Source organism: Prorops nasuta, unplaced genomic scaffold (assembly GCF_024137725.1).
Source record: "Prorops nasuta isolate Cenicafe-Biocafe unplaced genomic scaffold, Cenicafe_Pnas_1.2 PNAS00033, whole genome shotgun sequence".
Classification (NCBI taxonomy): domain Eukaryota; kingdom Metazoa; phylum Arthropoda; class Insecta; order Hymenoptera; family Bethylidae; genus Prorops; species Prorops nasuta.
The window spans coordinates 637,039-651,408 of record NW_027116830.1 but is presented as its reverse complement, the minus strand read 5'-3'; the positions used below and the strand labels follow the sequence as shown (position 1 = coordinate 651,408).

The 14,370-nt window shown below is 34.7% G+C and overlaps 3 protein-coding genes and 1 pseudogene across 5 annotated transcripts; 1 reads left to right on the top strand and 3 right to left on the bottom strand.

Moving 5' to 3' along the window:
* Positions 1–63: 63 nt before the first annotated feature.
* On the bottom strand, positions 64–1,237 carry LOC136783534 (very-long-chain 3-oxoacyl-CoA reductase pseudogene; annotated as a pseudogene).
* A 292-nt stretch (positions 1,238–1,529) lies between these two features.
* On the bottom strand, positions 1,530–6,919 carry LOC136783244 (choline-phosphate cytidylyltransferase B-like). The gene is given in 9 exon segments (XM_066743226.1): positions 1,530–3,110; positions 3,260–3,381; positions 3,757–3,924; positions 4,239–4,460; positions 4,536–4,687; positions 4,776–4,892; positions 4,964–5,072; positions 5,372–5,636; positions 6,439–6,919. Coding segments are annotated over 8 exon segments (1,224 nt in total). The 5' UTR covers positions 5,597–5,636; positions 6,439–6,919; the 3' UTR covers positions 1,530–3,001.
* A 430-nt stretch (positions 6,920–7,349) lies between these two features.
* Positions 7,350–11,436, bottom strand: Sep4 (septin 4). 3 transcript variants are annotated; one of them, XM_066743527.1, is made up of 9 exons: positions 11,244–11,436; positions 10,318–10,498; positions 10,087–10,179; positions 9,846–10,011; positions 9,319–9,469; positions 9,075–9,240; positions 8,703–8,859; positions 8,519–8,600; positions 7,350–8,086 (listed from the first exon to the last, which is right to left on the bottom strand). In XM_066743527.1, the coding sequence occupies exons 2-9, from the start codon at positions 10,412–10,414 to the stop codon at positions 7,925–7,927; spliced, it is 1,074 nt and encodes a 357-aa protein (XP_066599624.1). In that variant the 5' UTR covers positions 10,415–10,498; positions 11,244–11,436; the 3' UTR covers positions 7,350–7,924. The 3 variants fall into 3 exon arrangements, with proteins under 3 accessions (XP_066599624.1, XP_066599625.1, XP_066599622.1); XM_066743528.1 differs by lacking the exon at positions 11,244–11,436 and adding an exon at positions 10,600–11,140; XM_066743525.1 differs by having other exon boundaries at positions 7,351–8,086; positions 10,318–10,494.
* Positions 11,437–12,473: 1,037 nt separating this feature from the next.
* Positions 12,474–14,350, top strand: LOC136783401 (pro-resilin-like). Its single transcript, XM_066743529.1, has 3 exons — positions 12,474–12,807; positions 13,770–13,916; positions 14,047–14,350. The coding sequence occupies exons 1-3, from the start codon at positions 12,796–12,798 to the stop codon at positions 14,320–14,322; spliced, it is 435 nt and encodes a 144-aa protein (XP_066599626.1). The 5' UTR covers positions 12,474–12,795; the 3' UTR covers positions 14,323–14,350.
* Positions 14,351–14,370: the final 20 nt, after the last annotated feature.

Below are 14,370 nucleotides of genomic sequence, written 5' to 3'. Positions count from 1 at the left end.
TTACGGTTTAATGTAGTTTAAAGGAGTAACAATTTTTGTCAAGAGTCATCACTATTCTTCTCTAGTTTTCAGCCAAAGTATCTGTGAAGTGCATTAGCCCGATTACACTCCATGATGCATGTCATCCAAAGTATTACTAAGCTCCCAGATAATTTATACAATATTTTTTCAACCATGATAACAATGGTATGAGGTAAAAAGCCTGTCGTAACTGTTTCTCTGCCAATCATTTTAATGGCACTTTCTACGTAAGTTTCTGCTGTTGGTATCATCCATCCAGGTTGTGGTGAGTTTAAAGTATGATGGGCGATAATACCTGGTAGCAGACATTGAATTATAATGCCTCTCTTGCCATATTCAGACTGCAGATCCATGCTAAACTTCAAAACGTATGCTTTGGTTGCTGCGAAGACAGCAAGAAGAGGACTTGGTAGAACAGCAACACTGGATGCTATGTTAACAATAACTCCTCTGCCTTTTACTACCATTCGAGGCATAATGATTCTGCACATATTTGTGATACCTACCACATTACATTGAATTATATTCATGTAAATTTTTTCCTTATGTGGTAAATCCAGAAAATATTCAGGATGAGGGTAGCAAATACTTAGATTGTTAACCAATATTCCGACGTCTAGACCAATAATTTCTTTCTCTATTATCATATAGCTTTCCAAGCCTCCAGAAGTATCTAGCTTCATTACTTTTGTCCTAATATTGTAGAGTTGCTCGATTTCCTCAGATATCGTTTGAAGCTTCTCAAAGTCTGAACCTATCAGTACAAGATTTATGCCTAGCTTGGCTAAAACTTCTGCATAAGCTCTTCCTATGCCTTGTGAGCAACCAGTTATTACTCCCCATCTCCCTAGAGAGTATAAATCGACACTTGAGTAGAAGAGCATTTTAAAGATGCGATAAACAATACGGTAACTGAAGTATAAAACTGTTATGTAGCCTATTCTTTCTAAAACTGGCATAATTTCTTAAATGATTTTACATTTAGAGGCCTTGCTATCCATTTAGTAATAATTAATTTTAAATGATTTCATGTTTTGTGAATTACACTATAACGAGAACGTAGCTGTAAAGTGAAATTAGCACATTATTCTTTTGATAAATACTATTCAGAAAATATTGAATATCGATTCATCTTCACCAAGGTACACCGCGGCGGGTGCAAGTGTACTTGCGAATTACGATCAGCGATGCCAGTATTATTGATACGTTCCGACCTGACACATACAATCACCTTACAGAGAGCAGTGGAGCAGTCATTAGTATACGTTTATGAAGTTCCCTTCAGCTCCATTTAGCCTTTTGGCAGCAAACTATTACAAATGTTGTGTTCTGGTATAACTAGGTGCAATTTGCATTTTATTTATGTTAAAGATCAGTGGTGATTGATCGTGATTATAAATATGCATATGTATATATATATATATATATATATATATATCTGGTACACATACATCTAATCCATACTGTCAAGAAAGGAAAAAGGGATTTTTAAAAGAAAATTTAACATTTCTATCTCATACTAAAAGTTTATTAAAATTTAAGTATTTTTCAATTTTTGTCAACTTGTTAATCAATTAACGGATTGCCATAAGATAAATGATGCTCAGGAAGCTTTAATTTATAGAACTTTTTTCATTATATGATAGACCGGATTATAAGCTGTATAAGAGCTTTCTTTTTAAACTTCTTTTTATCCACCGGTTTTTGGGTTTGGCATGATTTCATTTCACACTTAACATAAGAACAAAGGATACAAAATAGAAAATTACGAAAAAAAAAAAAACAATTTTAGGCGTTCACAAAATAAAATTTAATAATGTACACATGTTTCTTACAAATTGTTGCTATGATGTAATCACTCTTTTTGAGGTTCACCAAATTCTTTAAATGTCTTGTTTTCTTTTTAAAACTACTCAATGAGTAAATTCATTTCAGATCTAAGAAAACTGAAAGCTAATCTCTCGGCATACAAAGCCTTCAATGGTTTTATATTCTTGCAAATAAATTAATCTCTATAAAATTGGTATTTTTCAAGCATGCATTCTTTTTCAGGCACTTACATCTCGCGTTCTTTTTATTAATTTATAACAAATTTTTACTAAATTTGATATACTTCATAAACAGTAATTACCGTTCAACACTATTTAAAATTTATGTGGTTTCAATTGGCATTAGGATAAATTAGAAGAGAAGCTGTTAACTCCATCAAAACTGTGTATAGTTGATGTGAAAGCTCAGCCTTGGAATGAACAATAACTATAAGAGATTAATACATAAAAGATATTGCCGTCCTTAAACGTGTATACATAATTTTCGGAGGCAAAGTGCAAAAAAAAATTAATGTAAAAAAAATTAAATATATATTCAAGCACTTCTTAATTTAGATGTAACATTAACAATAAGCAACTTTTTAATCAGGGATCCCCACACTTCTCTTAAAATATCAATGTGCAACTTTTTTCCTATAGAAACCTAACGTTGAAAATTTGTATGTGCGCAATAATAGAAAGATGGATCTATGTTATAAAAGAAAGCAACATTATTGTCATTCATATATATATGTACACATATATATGCATATAATTATGCGGCGCGCAGTTTGAAGATACCTGACTCTCTCAACATCGTATTGGCAAAAACAGTACAAAAGAAGTTTTAAATCAACAACAGTAAGATTCTCAAAAAAATGATTTACATTTTAAATATTGCGTAATTTTGTTTCTTCTTAATTTTCTATGCACGTTTACATGTATGTATGAATATCCTATTTTCAACTGAAATTCACAATTTGACTAAGAACGTGTATGTAAATATAGCGTCTGTATAGCATTTGTTTTGAATCTCATGCTATCTAGGAATTCACCGATGGCTTTTCATGCTTGATTTACAGCAGTATGAAAATATGCTCGAATTCCGAAAAGAAAATAGCATGCTACATTTGGTCCGAGCAAGAAGAGTTGCTATCTAATCGCATTATCGATTAACATTTCGATTTAACATTTTCCTCGTCATCATCATCACTGTATTCGTCACTTATGTAACGACTATTTTTAGGATACTCAAATCGACCAGTCTTTTTTGGCGGTGGACTAAAACAAATAACGTTTCATTATTTCAAGTGTATAAACAATTGTTTTTGTTATCTCCCTCCCTCCCTCTCTCTCTCTCTCTCTCTCTCTCTCTCTTTAAAGGTATTAAAGATTTAGTCACTTATACATAAATTGACAATTATATATACCTTATTTGGTCCTCGTCGCCGACACTACTATGACTACTATTTGGACTTCCGTCCCGCTTTGGACTTGCTGGTGGAGAGAGTGCTTGCATCAACCGACCTTTACTCTCATTCCAAATCGTTGACTGTAAAAAAAAGAAAATATCTCAATGCAATTTAAAATTTACTATTTTTATGTATTTAAATGCCTATAATATTGAAGTACTTATTATACCTATATCAGTTTCTATGAAAAATTTACCAAAGAATATAAAGAAACTAAAAACAATCATGAATACCTTTGAAAAACTTTTTATTTTGAGGAACAAAAAAGCATTATAGCATATCAGAGAAGTGAAATCATAAGTCCTAAGTATAAAATAAGAAATCTTATGTACATCATGCAATTATGAGTGCCTATTGCTGAAAGTTCACTGGTGCTGCTCACATATCTGACATTGAAGCATTAAGGCTAAATATAAAACTGTGAGCAAAAGCATTCCTGCATATAAACTACCCACCAGTCTGCCTTCCCTTCCAAAAAGCAAAAGGAACGTATCAATAAAATCTCGTGACTTTTCCTCCCATTTGCTGATCATGTCCATTCGTTTCTCTCCTATATTTTCCATAACTCTCTTTCCTTTATCCTTCAAATCATCAAACTTATTTTGTAGACGGAATTTCTTTTCCTGCAAATACAGTCCAATAACACAAATTGTTAACAGTTGTAGAAAAAAGAAAAAAATATTATGTACATGTTTTAATACAAATCAATGAATACTGAAAACGATTCGATCAATATAGTTCATATCTCATCGTATCGATCGATATTCTGTCAAGTGTATGAGTCATTTTTACGCTTATTACACCATACCTCTCATTAAGAATGTTTCTTACCAACTTGATTGTTGATATGATAAAAGAATATCGCAATTTCTTGTCACGATGAGATATGATTATCGTTTCTTGATAATAATGATAATTGTCATTTGTATTTACTTACATTCAAGAATGAAACATTGAGCTCTTTAGCGCTATATCCTCTGGCTAGATTTCTCCTAACATAAATATCGTAGTCTTTAACTATCCTAGCCACTATGTCTGAGGTGGATACCCCTTCAGTCCTTTGTGTTGCTACAAACATACCCTTTGCTTTTAATTCAGCATAGACATCATCACCATCGTCTGTCATATAAGGAATATCATCATGTGCAACAAAGTCTATCTATTATATAAAAATATTAAGCATTAGTTAATATATATGCTATATGTAATTAATTTAATAGAATATCAAAGAAACCTTGTTCTTAGTGATAAACTCATTGTCTAACTCCCAAGGTGCATCTCTAACAACTTCATCTACATAACGACAGTGTCGAATGGCATCGTATCTTTCGATATCTGTCATTACAGTTCTACCCTTCTTTTGATGCGTCAGTTCATCATTGCAAACTATTTTAAAAAAATATATTTGCTGTCTTAATAATTAGCTGAATGACATATAGATAAATTAATACGTATGTGCATGTAAAAATCTTACCACCAACAATGAGATAAACATTAGGAAAAATATTTTTGGCTTGCATCAATTGTCTAGCATGCCCTTGATGAAAAAGATCATAAATGCCATCAGCATATACTCGGACTCTCCTAGGAACTTTAGAAAATACACTCAAAGATAAGACAAATTATTACAAATAAATTAAAATAATATGTATATATATTAACCTTTTCCACTTCTTGCCATTTTCAGAGTAATCTTTTCATTATAATCACATGTATTCCTTTCCTCTATTGCTTCAGGGTCATCACTGAAGGGTGCCTCTTTACATATTGACTAAAATATATGCAAAATATATGACATTAAAGCAATTTACAATTTGTCCTTAAGAAAAATAATTAATTAACTATTATATTATTTTTTATATTAATAGAAAGCTTCTCTAAAATAATCATTTAATATGAAAGAATTGAATGATAGCCTTTGACACAATTCAATGAGTATAGCATGTATAGAAAATAAATAGAGCATTGAAAGGTTCATTAAAGAGTAACCATATCACATACTTTAGTCTACATGTCATATACAGTTTTTATTTATAATCTAAGAGCGATGCCTATGGATAGTTATATTACATCATTAAAAACCAATTTTAAATTATTCCTATCGTCTTAAATATTTAGAGTTTGCTTCTTTGACCATAAATCACAATAAGTTTGGAAATGGCTACTTACAGGATAAATTGGTAAATCTTCCACAGATTTTCTTTCTTTCGAGCAGGCAGCATCTACTCCGTTCTGTTTTGTTAAACAGGTTACAGAATTCAGCATAGTGTCTTCTCTAGTTCGCTTTCTGGACATTGTTTTTATTTATGGTTTCAGAAACATATAGCCTCTATACCTGTATAAAAGAATACAGTACATATATTCACAAATCAGAGAAAAGATTGCCACTGAAAAATTTGTATGTCTGATCAAAGTAAATGACACAAAGAAAATGCATACATGTACCACTTTGACAGAACTAAAAATGACAAACTCTTATCTAATCTTAAACTTTATGAAGTAATATAAACTTTAGTAATCATTGGTAAAATATATGAAACTTGTAAAACTGTGGCATATCAAAGACTATGATACAATGAATGATAGTTTATAATCAGAAGCCACAAAGTATGCTGGACATGGAAAATACAAAACTTGATTTCTAATACTATATAATACATTCGTGCTAATTATCATATATGAATATTACGATATGTAACATATAACCTTAATACGATATTACGCCGATCGACATAGAATTTCTTATTTTATCCATAGAAAAAGTGTCATTCACCGCATTAAAGGACATCAAAATCATTTTTAAAGAAATTCATTGGAGGCAAAGTATAAATCAAAAAATTTCACGCATTATATTAACTGTCACAATAAATTTTCTCTTTAGTAGTGGCCGAAAATCTCCAAATACTTTACACTTCCATCTCTGCTAGCATTAATCTTATAGAGTTCTTATACATGTCAGAATCTCTGATGAATTATCGGATACGGAAGCGTGGCGTGGCGTGTTTGATGAGTAATAGATTTATCGATTCATTAGCCAGATTATCATCTGTCATTTTTAAATTTTCACTATCGAATTACATATATTTCTATGCTCTTCAATGTGTGTTCTCGCATAACAGTAAAGAAAATATACTTACAAAAGAATGGCGCAGACTCCCAATTTTACAAAATGCAAAGCATTATTTGATGTGACAATAAGATTTACTACATACGTAGTATTACGTGCTTTTCCTTGTATTAGTCGGCAGCAATTAGGCCTTTTATTAACACAAATTAGCGACAGCTGACCTAGCAGACCATCGTAAAGCAGACGCCCTCCTTAACGTGACACATAAGCGATTTTTTTAAAAGCACAAGACGGAACTCTAAGAATCTCGCTTATTGCACGAAATACAACGGGACTCTCACTGATTTTGCGTTGCTAGAACTGATGATGCTTACTGCTGCTACGGTAAAATTACTCGTCAATTTTGTGCTTTTGAATTCGAGAATTTCTCGAGCATGCCAAAGAAGCGGATGCCCCGATAACTTTTACGCAATAGCCGCGACAGACGTTTCAGCACCGTTTTATCTCTGATACGTAGAGAAGGATAAAGCAGTTTAGCTATGTATTGACTGCATCACGCGATGCCACGTTTCACCCTCGATCAATTTACGAACTAACCTCAAACCATCGAATCCTGAGTTTCTCACTTGATCGCCAACTCTTCGAACCCATCGAATTCGTATTCTTTCATTTATTTAGAAAACAATCTCCACTAAATAAATTGATGTTTGTCTCACTTGGATGCTGGTTGTCCATTTATTTTGTACGTTATGACAGTATCATGTCTTTCTCTATCCCAACGGTTAATTTTCGAACACATTTCAAAATGCCGGGCCCCACGTGGCTTCTTATAACCGTTATTCCTCATGACGCAATAATATTCAATTTTTACTAGGAAAAAAGGATGACGCGATGAAAGAATTACCATTGTTCCCCTCGTATTACTCGTATAAGAAGTTGAATATTAATAGTTTGTTATACGTTAGCCAACGCAGTTTTGCTCGGAGGAAGATATTTTCTCAAGTATTGCGCACCGTGTCACAAGGATTTTCTGATTCAAATGTGTATATTTGTATTCCAAAATCTGACAATCGTTCAATTTTAATAGATTACAATAAAAGAGGAGAAAACTGTACAAAATTGCATGAATATACGTTTCTCTATAAATAAATTGTATTCTACAATATGCGAATTATCTAATATAATAATATATATATATATATATAACATAAATGCATAAAATGGTGTATTTAACAGTCTTAATGACGTAATTATATATATTATACATATATACTATATAATTTATATTAAGGAGAAAAAATATCAGACTTTACAAAAGATTAGGGCCTTAAAGGCTCTATTGGGCGGTTGAAACAAGGTTAAAAACGTTCGACTTAATGCTCTGCTGTAAAAATTGTTACAGTAAAAAATACTATGCTATAGAATATCGTAGAAGAGAGTGTTTTTGTTTCTTGCCAAGGGGCATAGAATAAAACTGGATTATTAATGATAATCCGTCCTGCTCTTCTACAGCGCATGGAAAATGGAACTTGTGTCTTTTCCATTGGTTTATAGCCTCAAACGTCGATAATACTGCTACGTTTTTTATCAATGTCCGTCGAATCCAAATCGTTTCCAAGACTACCCACTCTTCCCCTAAGACCGATTCCTCCACCCGTATGCTCCGTTGCCTTCAATTTCTCCTGCATTTGTGCTAAAATATCCTGCATCCTACGAATCTGTCAAAAGGAATATTATCAGTGTTTTTAAGAAAAATCCACTTCACCCTGTAGTCGCTATAGTGTCGACTCCGCCCAATTCAGAAAATGGGCGGAGCTTTTATATCACTGGTAAACCAATAAGATCGACAAATCTCTCATTCGAAGCGAATTTCTATTGAAAAATACGTCTATCGAATGCACGTTTTAATTTAAAATTTCTCAGATAACGAAACGTGACTTAAAGAAATTGTATCGACCATGTGTATTTATACACGCAATTTGTGCAAAACCAATGTAATCATTAGATAAGTTGCGATAATCCATATAGTCTGACCGGAAATTCATGAGCATTCGATAAACACATTATGTTTGTAATTGTGACATGAAAATTTCCATTAATACCATTCATCTTTTCGCTCAATCAAAATTCTGTCCAAGTATAGTATTTACCTCTTCGTCCTTTTGCAGCAAGAGTCTGTCAGTATCCGATATGCTGTTTTCAAAATGTGGCCCGGAGTCCCTCTTGAGTTTACTGCAGCAATGAAAATATTATTTATATCTCTCGCTTTCTATTTATCTTTTTTTCAGTGCCTCCACACACCATAATGCAATAATTTATGCAATCCATAAATACCTCCGTTCTCGAATGGCCTGCTGGGATATCTGCGAGATGCACTGAGCCCGGAAATTTTCATAATGAACGTCCTGCGTGACATCCTTCAAATCTTGCATGTGCGTTGATATCAGCATCGTTCGCAATTTCACGAAATCACTGTGCTTCGGATTTTCAACTACAACAATCATTCGCAAAACCTTGATAACAAATTTTTTTCAAATCAGTCTTCGAGTCATTCCCACCGACCATTTATACTATATTAATTACAAAAATTCCTCTTCAACAAGTTATCAAACAGATTCGAATTAAACTATTAAAAAGCAGCAGAATTTACTGAAATTTCTTTTTTTTTTATTGCGAATAGAAGCAAGTAGATACTGCATCGAGTACCTTCGACGACGCCCCAAGGATATTGGCGTCCACGAACTTTTCTTCCAGCGACTTCAAGAACGGTGGAACTGCCAACAACGGCGAAAGGAATGCAAGCCTTTAACTCTTTGTCTTGCTGTTTGAACTCCTCGTCCTCGTCGCTGTCGCAGTCTGGAAACTGATAAATCTGCCCGCGCATTCAACATTACGAATTTGACAGAGACCGAAACAATTTCCATCCAAATTGACCGATTGTTCAATCTACCTGTATATCGTGCTCCTCTATGTCCTTGAGAATTCTCTCCTTCAGCTTCTTCACTTCCTGAGTCGTCAGTGTGTCAGCTTTGGCTATCACTGGTACCACGTTCACCTTTCTGTGCAACCGGCGTAAAACTTCCAGGTCCAATTGTCGTAAACTGTGAAAAAATCCAATTCATGGAATATATATATATACTATTTCTCTCTCTCTCTCTCTCTCTCTCTCTCTCTGTGCTTGCTTAATATCCTCGATAGCGAAGGACAATCGACTAAAGCAATTGGCAATAGCGCAATAATTATATTTATTAACTAACGGCTGACCATTGTATATATAACTCTGTAAAACCTGCGTTTATTTCTCTCAATCTTTATGCACACTTTTTATTATTAAAAAAATACCCAAGTGTTTTATAGCGAGGATTGATAAACAATCGTGAATGATTTAAAGAATTCTTCGTAAAAAAGTATAGTTTATCCAGTTTGGAAAAATCTTTTGGACGAATCCGTGTGAAAAGAAGTGAGATAAATAATTACCCATGTCCATAAGGAGGTATAAAGTACAGGCAACAGTGCACCCTATTATCTTGAATGTTTTTTCTATTCAATCCACTCTCATCCGTGAAATATTGCCTGAATTGTTCGTCGATGTACGCGGTACAAGCTTTCCACGTGTCCTCGCAATTTACCGCGTCGCCGAAACCTTTGGAATTTAAGAAAAATGTCGTAAAATTTGCGTATATAATTGATTTAATTAAAATGACAAATGGGACTTCACCTGGTGTATCTACAATTGTCAGTCTTAAGCGAACTCCGCGTTCTTCTATGTCCATCGTCTTCTTCTCGATGCTCGTTGTTTTCTCCACGCGTTCTATAAATCGGTAATAAATATATGTAGACACGTTTATTTTGATGGAGAGAATCAAACGTGAAACAATCGAATTCGAATGATTTCTCTTGGAAGCATAACAAAATTAAGACTGATTTTGCAAGATATCGCAGGACGAACCTGCAGCATCGGGGATCCTTCGCTCTTTGTACAAATCTCCGAGGAAGAGGCTGTTGATGAGAGTCGATTTTCCCAATCCGATTTCCCCAAGAACCATCAGAGTAAATTCGAATCCTCGTTTCACTGATTTCCTGTGTACTTGCTCCGGCAGGGTGGCGAAGCCGATATAGTCCCTGTCTTACTAAGTAAAACGAACATTCTGTCAAGACTGTAAAACTTTCCAATCGCGACGATTCAACGTCGCGATTGACATAAATAAATGAATATATAATGGAGTTTTACATTGAAATAAGAGGAAAGCTCGAAAATTGTGCAGCTGCTTCCGCGAGAGACTATAGATTTTAGTTATTTATACGACGGTCCGAAACAATAAAGATAAGACGTTTTATCTCAGCACGAAAACACGCCAACTAATAAATTTCCTATTATCGATAACGATGCGTGCAAACGGAGGGGGAGGAATAATGATGGCGAGGAAAAGGGAACGGTTACGCGCGAGATTTTTACAAAAAGCTTATTGAACAGTGAAAGTGGCGTTGAAGATAAACGTTAAAAAACAAAGTACTCTTCGGATTGCAAAAGTAAAATTAATTATTCGGACAATTTTCCAAAAGGAGCGTCAAAGTTTACTCGCGAGATTTTCTACCCAAGAGCTTCTTAAACGATGAAAGCAGTGTTAACGATAAATTTGAAACAAAATAGCATATATTCCTCGGATTAGAAAAATAAAATTAATTATTCGGAGAATTTTCCAAGGAAAATATCAAAGAGGGTGTCGAGGTTTCTCCGTCGAGTGTTGGATTCATGGAAGGGGAGTGGAGGAAAGGGACGTTGCTTTGGATTTGTTGGACGCAGCGAAAAGAAGAGAATGATGGATTTTAATAGATTTTTTTCGACAAGTTTTGTGTGTGAATTTTTGCACGTACCACCAGACATAACTACCGGCGGGGGTTCTGTCAATGCTGACTGGCTGGCTGGGCGATACCCTTGGGGTGCCGGTTTCGTTCGTGACAGCTTCCGTGCGCGGGGATCGAAAACGAAAACGTAAACGCAAACGCAAAGTTGCAACTCCGACCTGTATACGACACAGCCACCCCCTCCTTCTCTTCTACCCACCACCCCCGTCCCTTTTGCAGAGCCTACGCCTGCGCACTCCAACGTCACCGATCAATAATTTCACACAAAAGCCCTCTACCGCTTTTCCAATTCATCCGTGCATGGCCCTTTCGGACCCCCCCCCCCCTAACTCCCCACTTCCTCGCTCACTTTATGCTACTTTCCTATATAGCTACTTCGTCGTCATCCTCTTCCTCCCCTCCTGATCCGAAAGAACCAACAGAACAATCGCTTACACACTTTATACTAATTACGAGTCGTTACATCGTTATCCCCTTTTATTTATATTTCGCTTCTCCACTCTTGTTAAAATCTTCATTTTCCTTGAGAACGTTATGTACATAGAAAATTGTGTCATTCTATTTAAATAAATCTTCCTTTTAACAGTCTTATAACAAAATTACTCGCTTAACTGATTTACTTAGTTGACTCGACAGTTTTTATTAATAGCTATGATTTAGTAAAGATAATTATTCGAGTCGAATCAAATTTAATCCATTTAAATTAGAGTAATATATTGATTGACGTACCCTTAATGATTTTAACGCTCTCAGTCACGACTTCTTAACTTAGGTAATCACCCTGCAAAGTTTGAAAATTAATATTCTAGCTTTTTTTGAGAATGATTTTTACATTTTTTTTATTTAGACTATTTATTCTAAATTTTTTAAAGTTTCATGCAGAATTTATAAATATATTCTACTTAATGATTATATATATAGGACACATTGTGAAAATTGACGTATTATAGTCATTCGAGACTACACAGCGACTGAAAGGGTTAATTTTATTTTGAAGAGGATAAATACAAGTTTTATTTTGTTTTGTTATTTTGTCAGGATGGATCGTTCGATGTACACGCAATATACGCAATTTTAGGCCGAGGCACTAAGCCGCAAAAATGTTTTCTTGTGGCAAATTTGTGTGGTTTTGGCTTATAATGGCGAATGATAATGGGGAGAAGGGGATTGCGACAAGAGTTGCCTCTGCACAGGTCCATCGATTAATTAAACATAAAATAAAATCGAATGTTGAGCAAGTCTCGGTTGAAGAGCGTATAATCAGCGGTGCCGATGAGGCAAAAGGAAAGATGGATTTTTCTCGATAAGAATGGAAAACTGGCAAGCCCATTCGCGGATCTTTTCGAATAATAGACGATATTCCGCATAGAGCTGCGGTTTTATTATGATATCTAATTGTATGCTTATATACAGTGCCACGATGCGGTTTTTAAATCGTTTCCCCCAATTTCCCTTTCTAGCATCCATTACAGGTATAAATCCTGCAGCTATATAACTGTCAAATGATGTAATGTTCTTTTATTAAGTTTCATGAGACGCTGCGAACAGTGCCGAACTGCCGATGATTCCAACGGTAAGCCCTAATTTTATTCAAACGATAAACCTTCAAGGCCACTTTAACGCATTTCGACCCAAAACGCCACAATTTTATCTTCTTTTTGCATTACTGGAAATGATAGAAAACATAGACGGATATTTTTGCCGCTTATATATATTCTTATGGTTTTCGAGTGTAATCTTTCAGAATCTGTCGTTATTTTTTATCTATTCCAACGTATTTTTTTCAAAATTTAAAAAATCATATTGTAAAAATACGTTGAGATAGATAAAATATAATAACAGATTCTAAAAGAGCACACTCCAAAATCATAAGAGCACGCGTGAAAAAAAGATCTGTGTTTTCTATCGATCATTTCCACTGAAAGTTAAATTTGTGCCGTTTTAACCGGAAACGAATTGATTTAATAGTTTTTTCATCTTTAAAATGAAATCAATGAGACCTGCAGGATGCGAGAGTCCTTGAGACCTTTGCCTTTCGCGCGCTTGCAGCGGCCAAAGGCAAAGATCTCAAGGACTACTCACATCCTGTAAGTCTCAATGATTTCATTTTAAAGTTGAATAAGCTATTAAGTTAAAGAAAACCAATGACCGCAATTTGCACGATACTCTATCGGCTATTGTGCTCGTAATTTTCTGATCTGCCGTTATATATATTGATAATTGGAAGAGTGTCAAATTTTCATTTTCTTATTATATAGTTTCAATCAAAATTCGTTTTGAATGGCTGTATAATAGAAATTATAGATTTTAATGTAAATAATAAGTCTAGCAAGGAGAGGGGGGGGGGATGTATAAATGTGTATTTAATCTTGTGATTTGGTTTTAATTAAAGAATATCGTTGTTTCAGTTTAAACAATTCAATTGATTTATATATTTTGGCTGCTTTTAAATATTTATCGCTAATAATTTATAATATGTATTTAGAAATTCATGCATGTAGATTTATATAAGTAATTTGTTTCTTAATATTGCAGGCACTGTTGTTTTCCACAATGTTGATAGGGATTTGGAGTGAACCACAAGGACCTGGTTATCTCCCGCCGAATGGTGCTTCGCCAGCAAAACCCGCACCCGCCCCTGGAGGTGGGGGAAACACGGGTCATCCAGACGAATGGGCTGGTGTGAGTAAACAAACTAATACATTCATTCTTACACTTTTCTTTTAATCCAATTTAATTTTTGCTAAAAAAAAAATCTAATTTAATTATCCTGAAATTATTTAACGATCGTCTTTGACACTCGGTTGTACAGGACCCAGCGAATTACGAGTTTTCGTACGAAGTGCAGGACACTGGGGCGGGTTTGAATTTCGGACACCGCGAGATGCGGAAGGACATGGAAGCAACCGGAAGTTACCACGTGCTACTGCCCGATGGGAGGATGCAATTTGTAGATTACATTGCCGACGCCGCTGGTTACCGACCGATGATACGTTACGAGGGCACAGCCACGTATCCAGCTCCAGCTCCTGCGCGACCTGCGGCCCCTTCAACCGGAAGTGCCCCAGACGAAGGATACAAATATTAAAATCTTCGAGAACCAATCACACTAATTTTTAGCTTTACCGCGAATTAA

Excerpts from the sequence above, each read along its gene's own strand:
- Sep4 (XM_066743525.1), bottom strand. Across the intron at positions 10,012-10,086 it reads GACAATTGTAGATACACCAG|GTTTCGGCGACGCGGTAAAT; the intron begins GTGAAGTCCCAT and ends TAAATTCCAAAG. Across the intron at positions 9,470-9,845 it reads ATACCTCCTTATGGACATGG|TTTACGACAATTGGACCTGG; the intron begins GTAATTATTTAT and ends ATTTTTTCACAG.
- LOC136783401 (XM_066743529.1), top strand. Across the intron at positions 13,917-14,046 it reads ATCCAGACGAATGGGCTGGT|GACCCAGCGAATTACGAGTT; the intron begins GTGAGTAAACAA and ends TCGGTTGTACAG.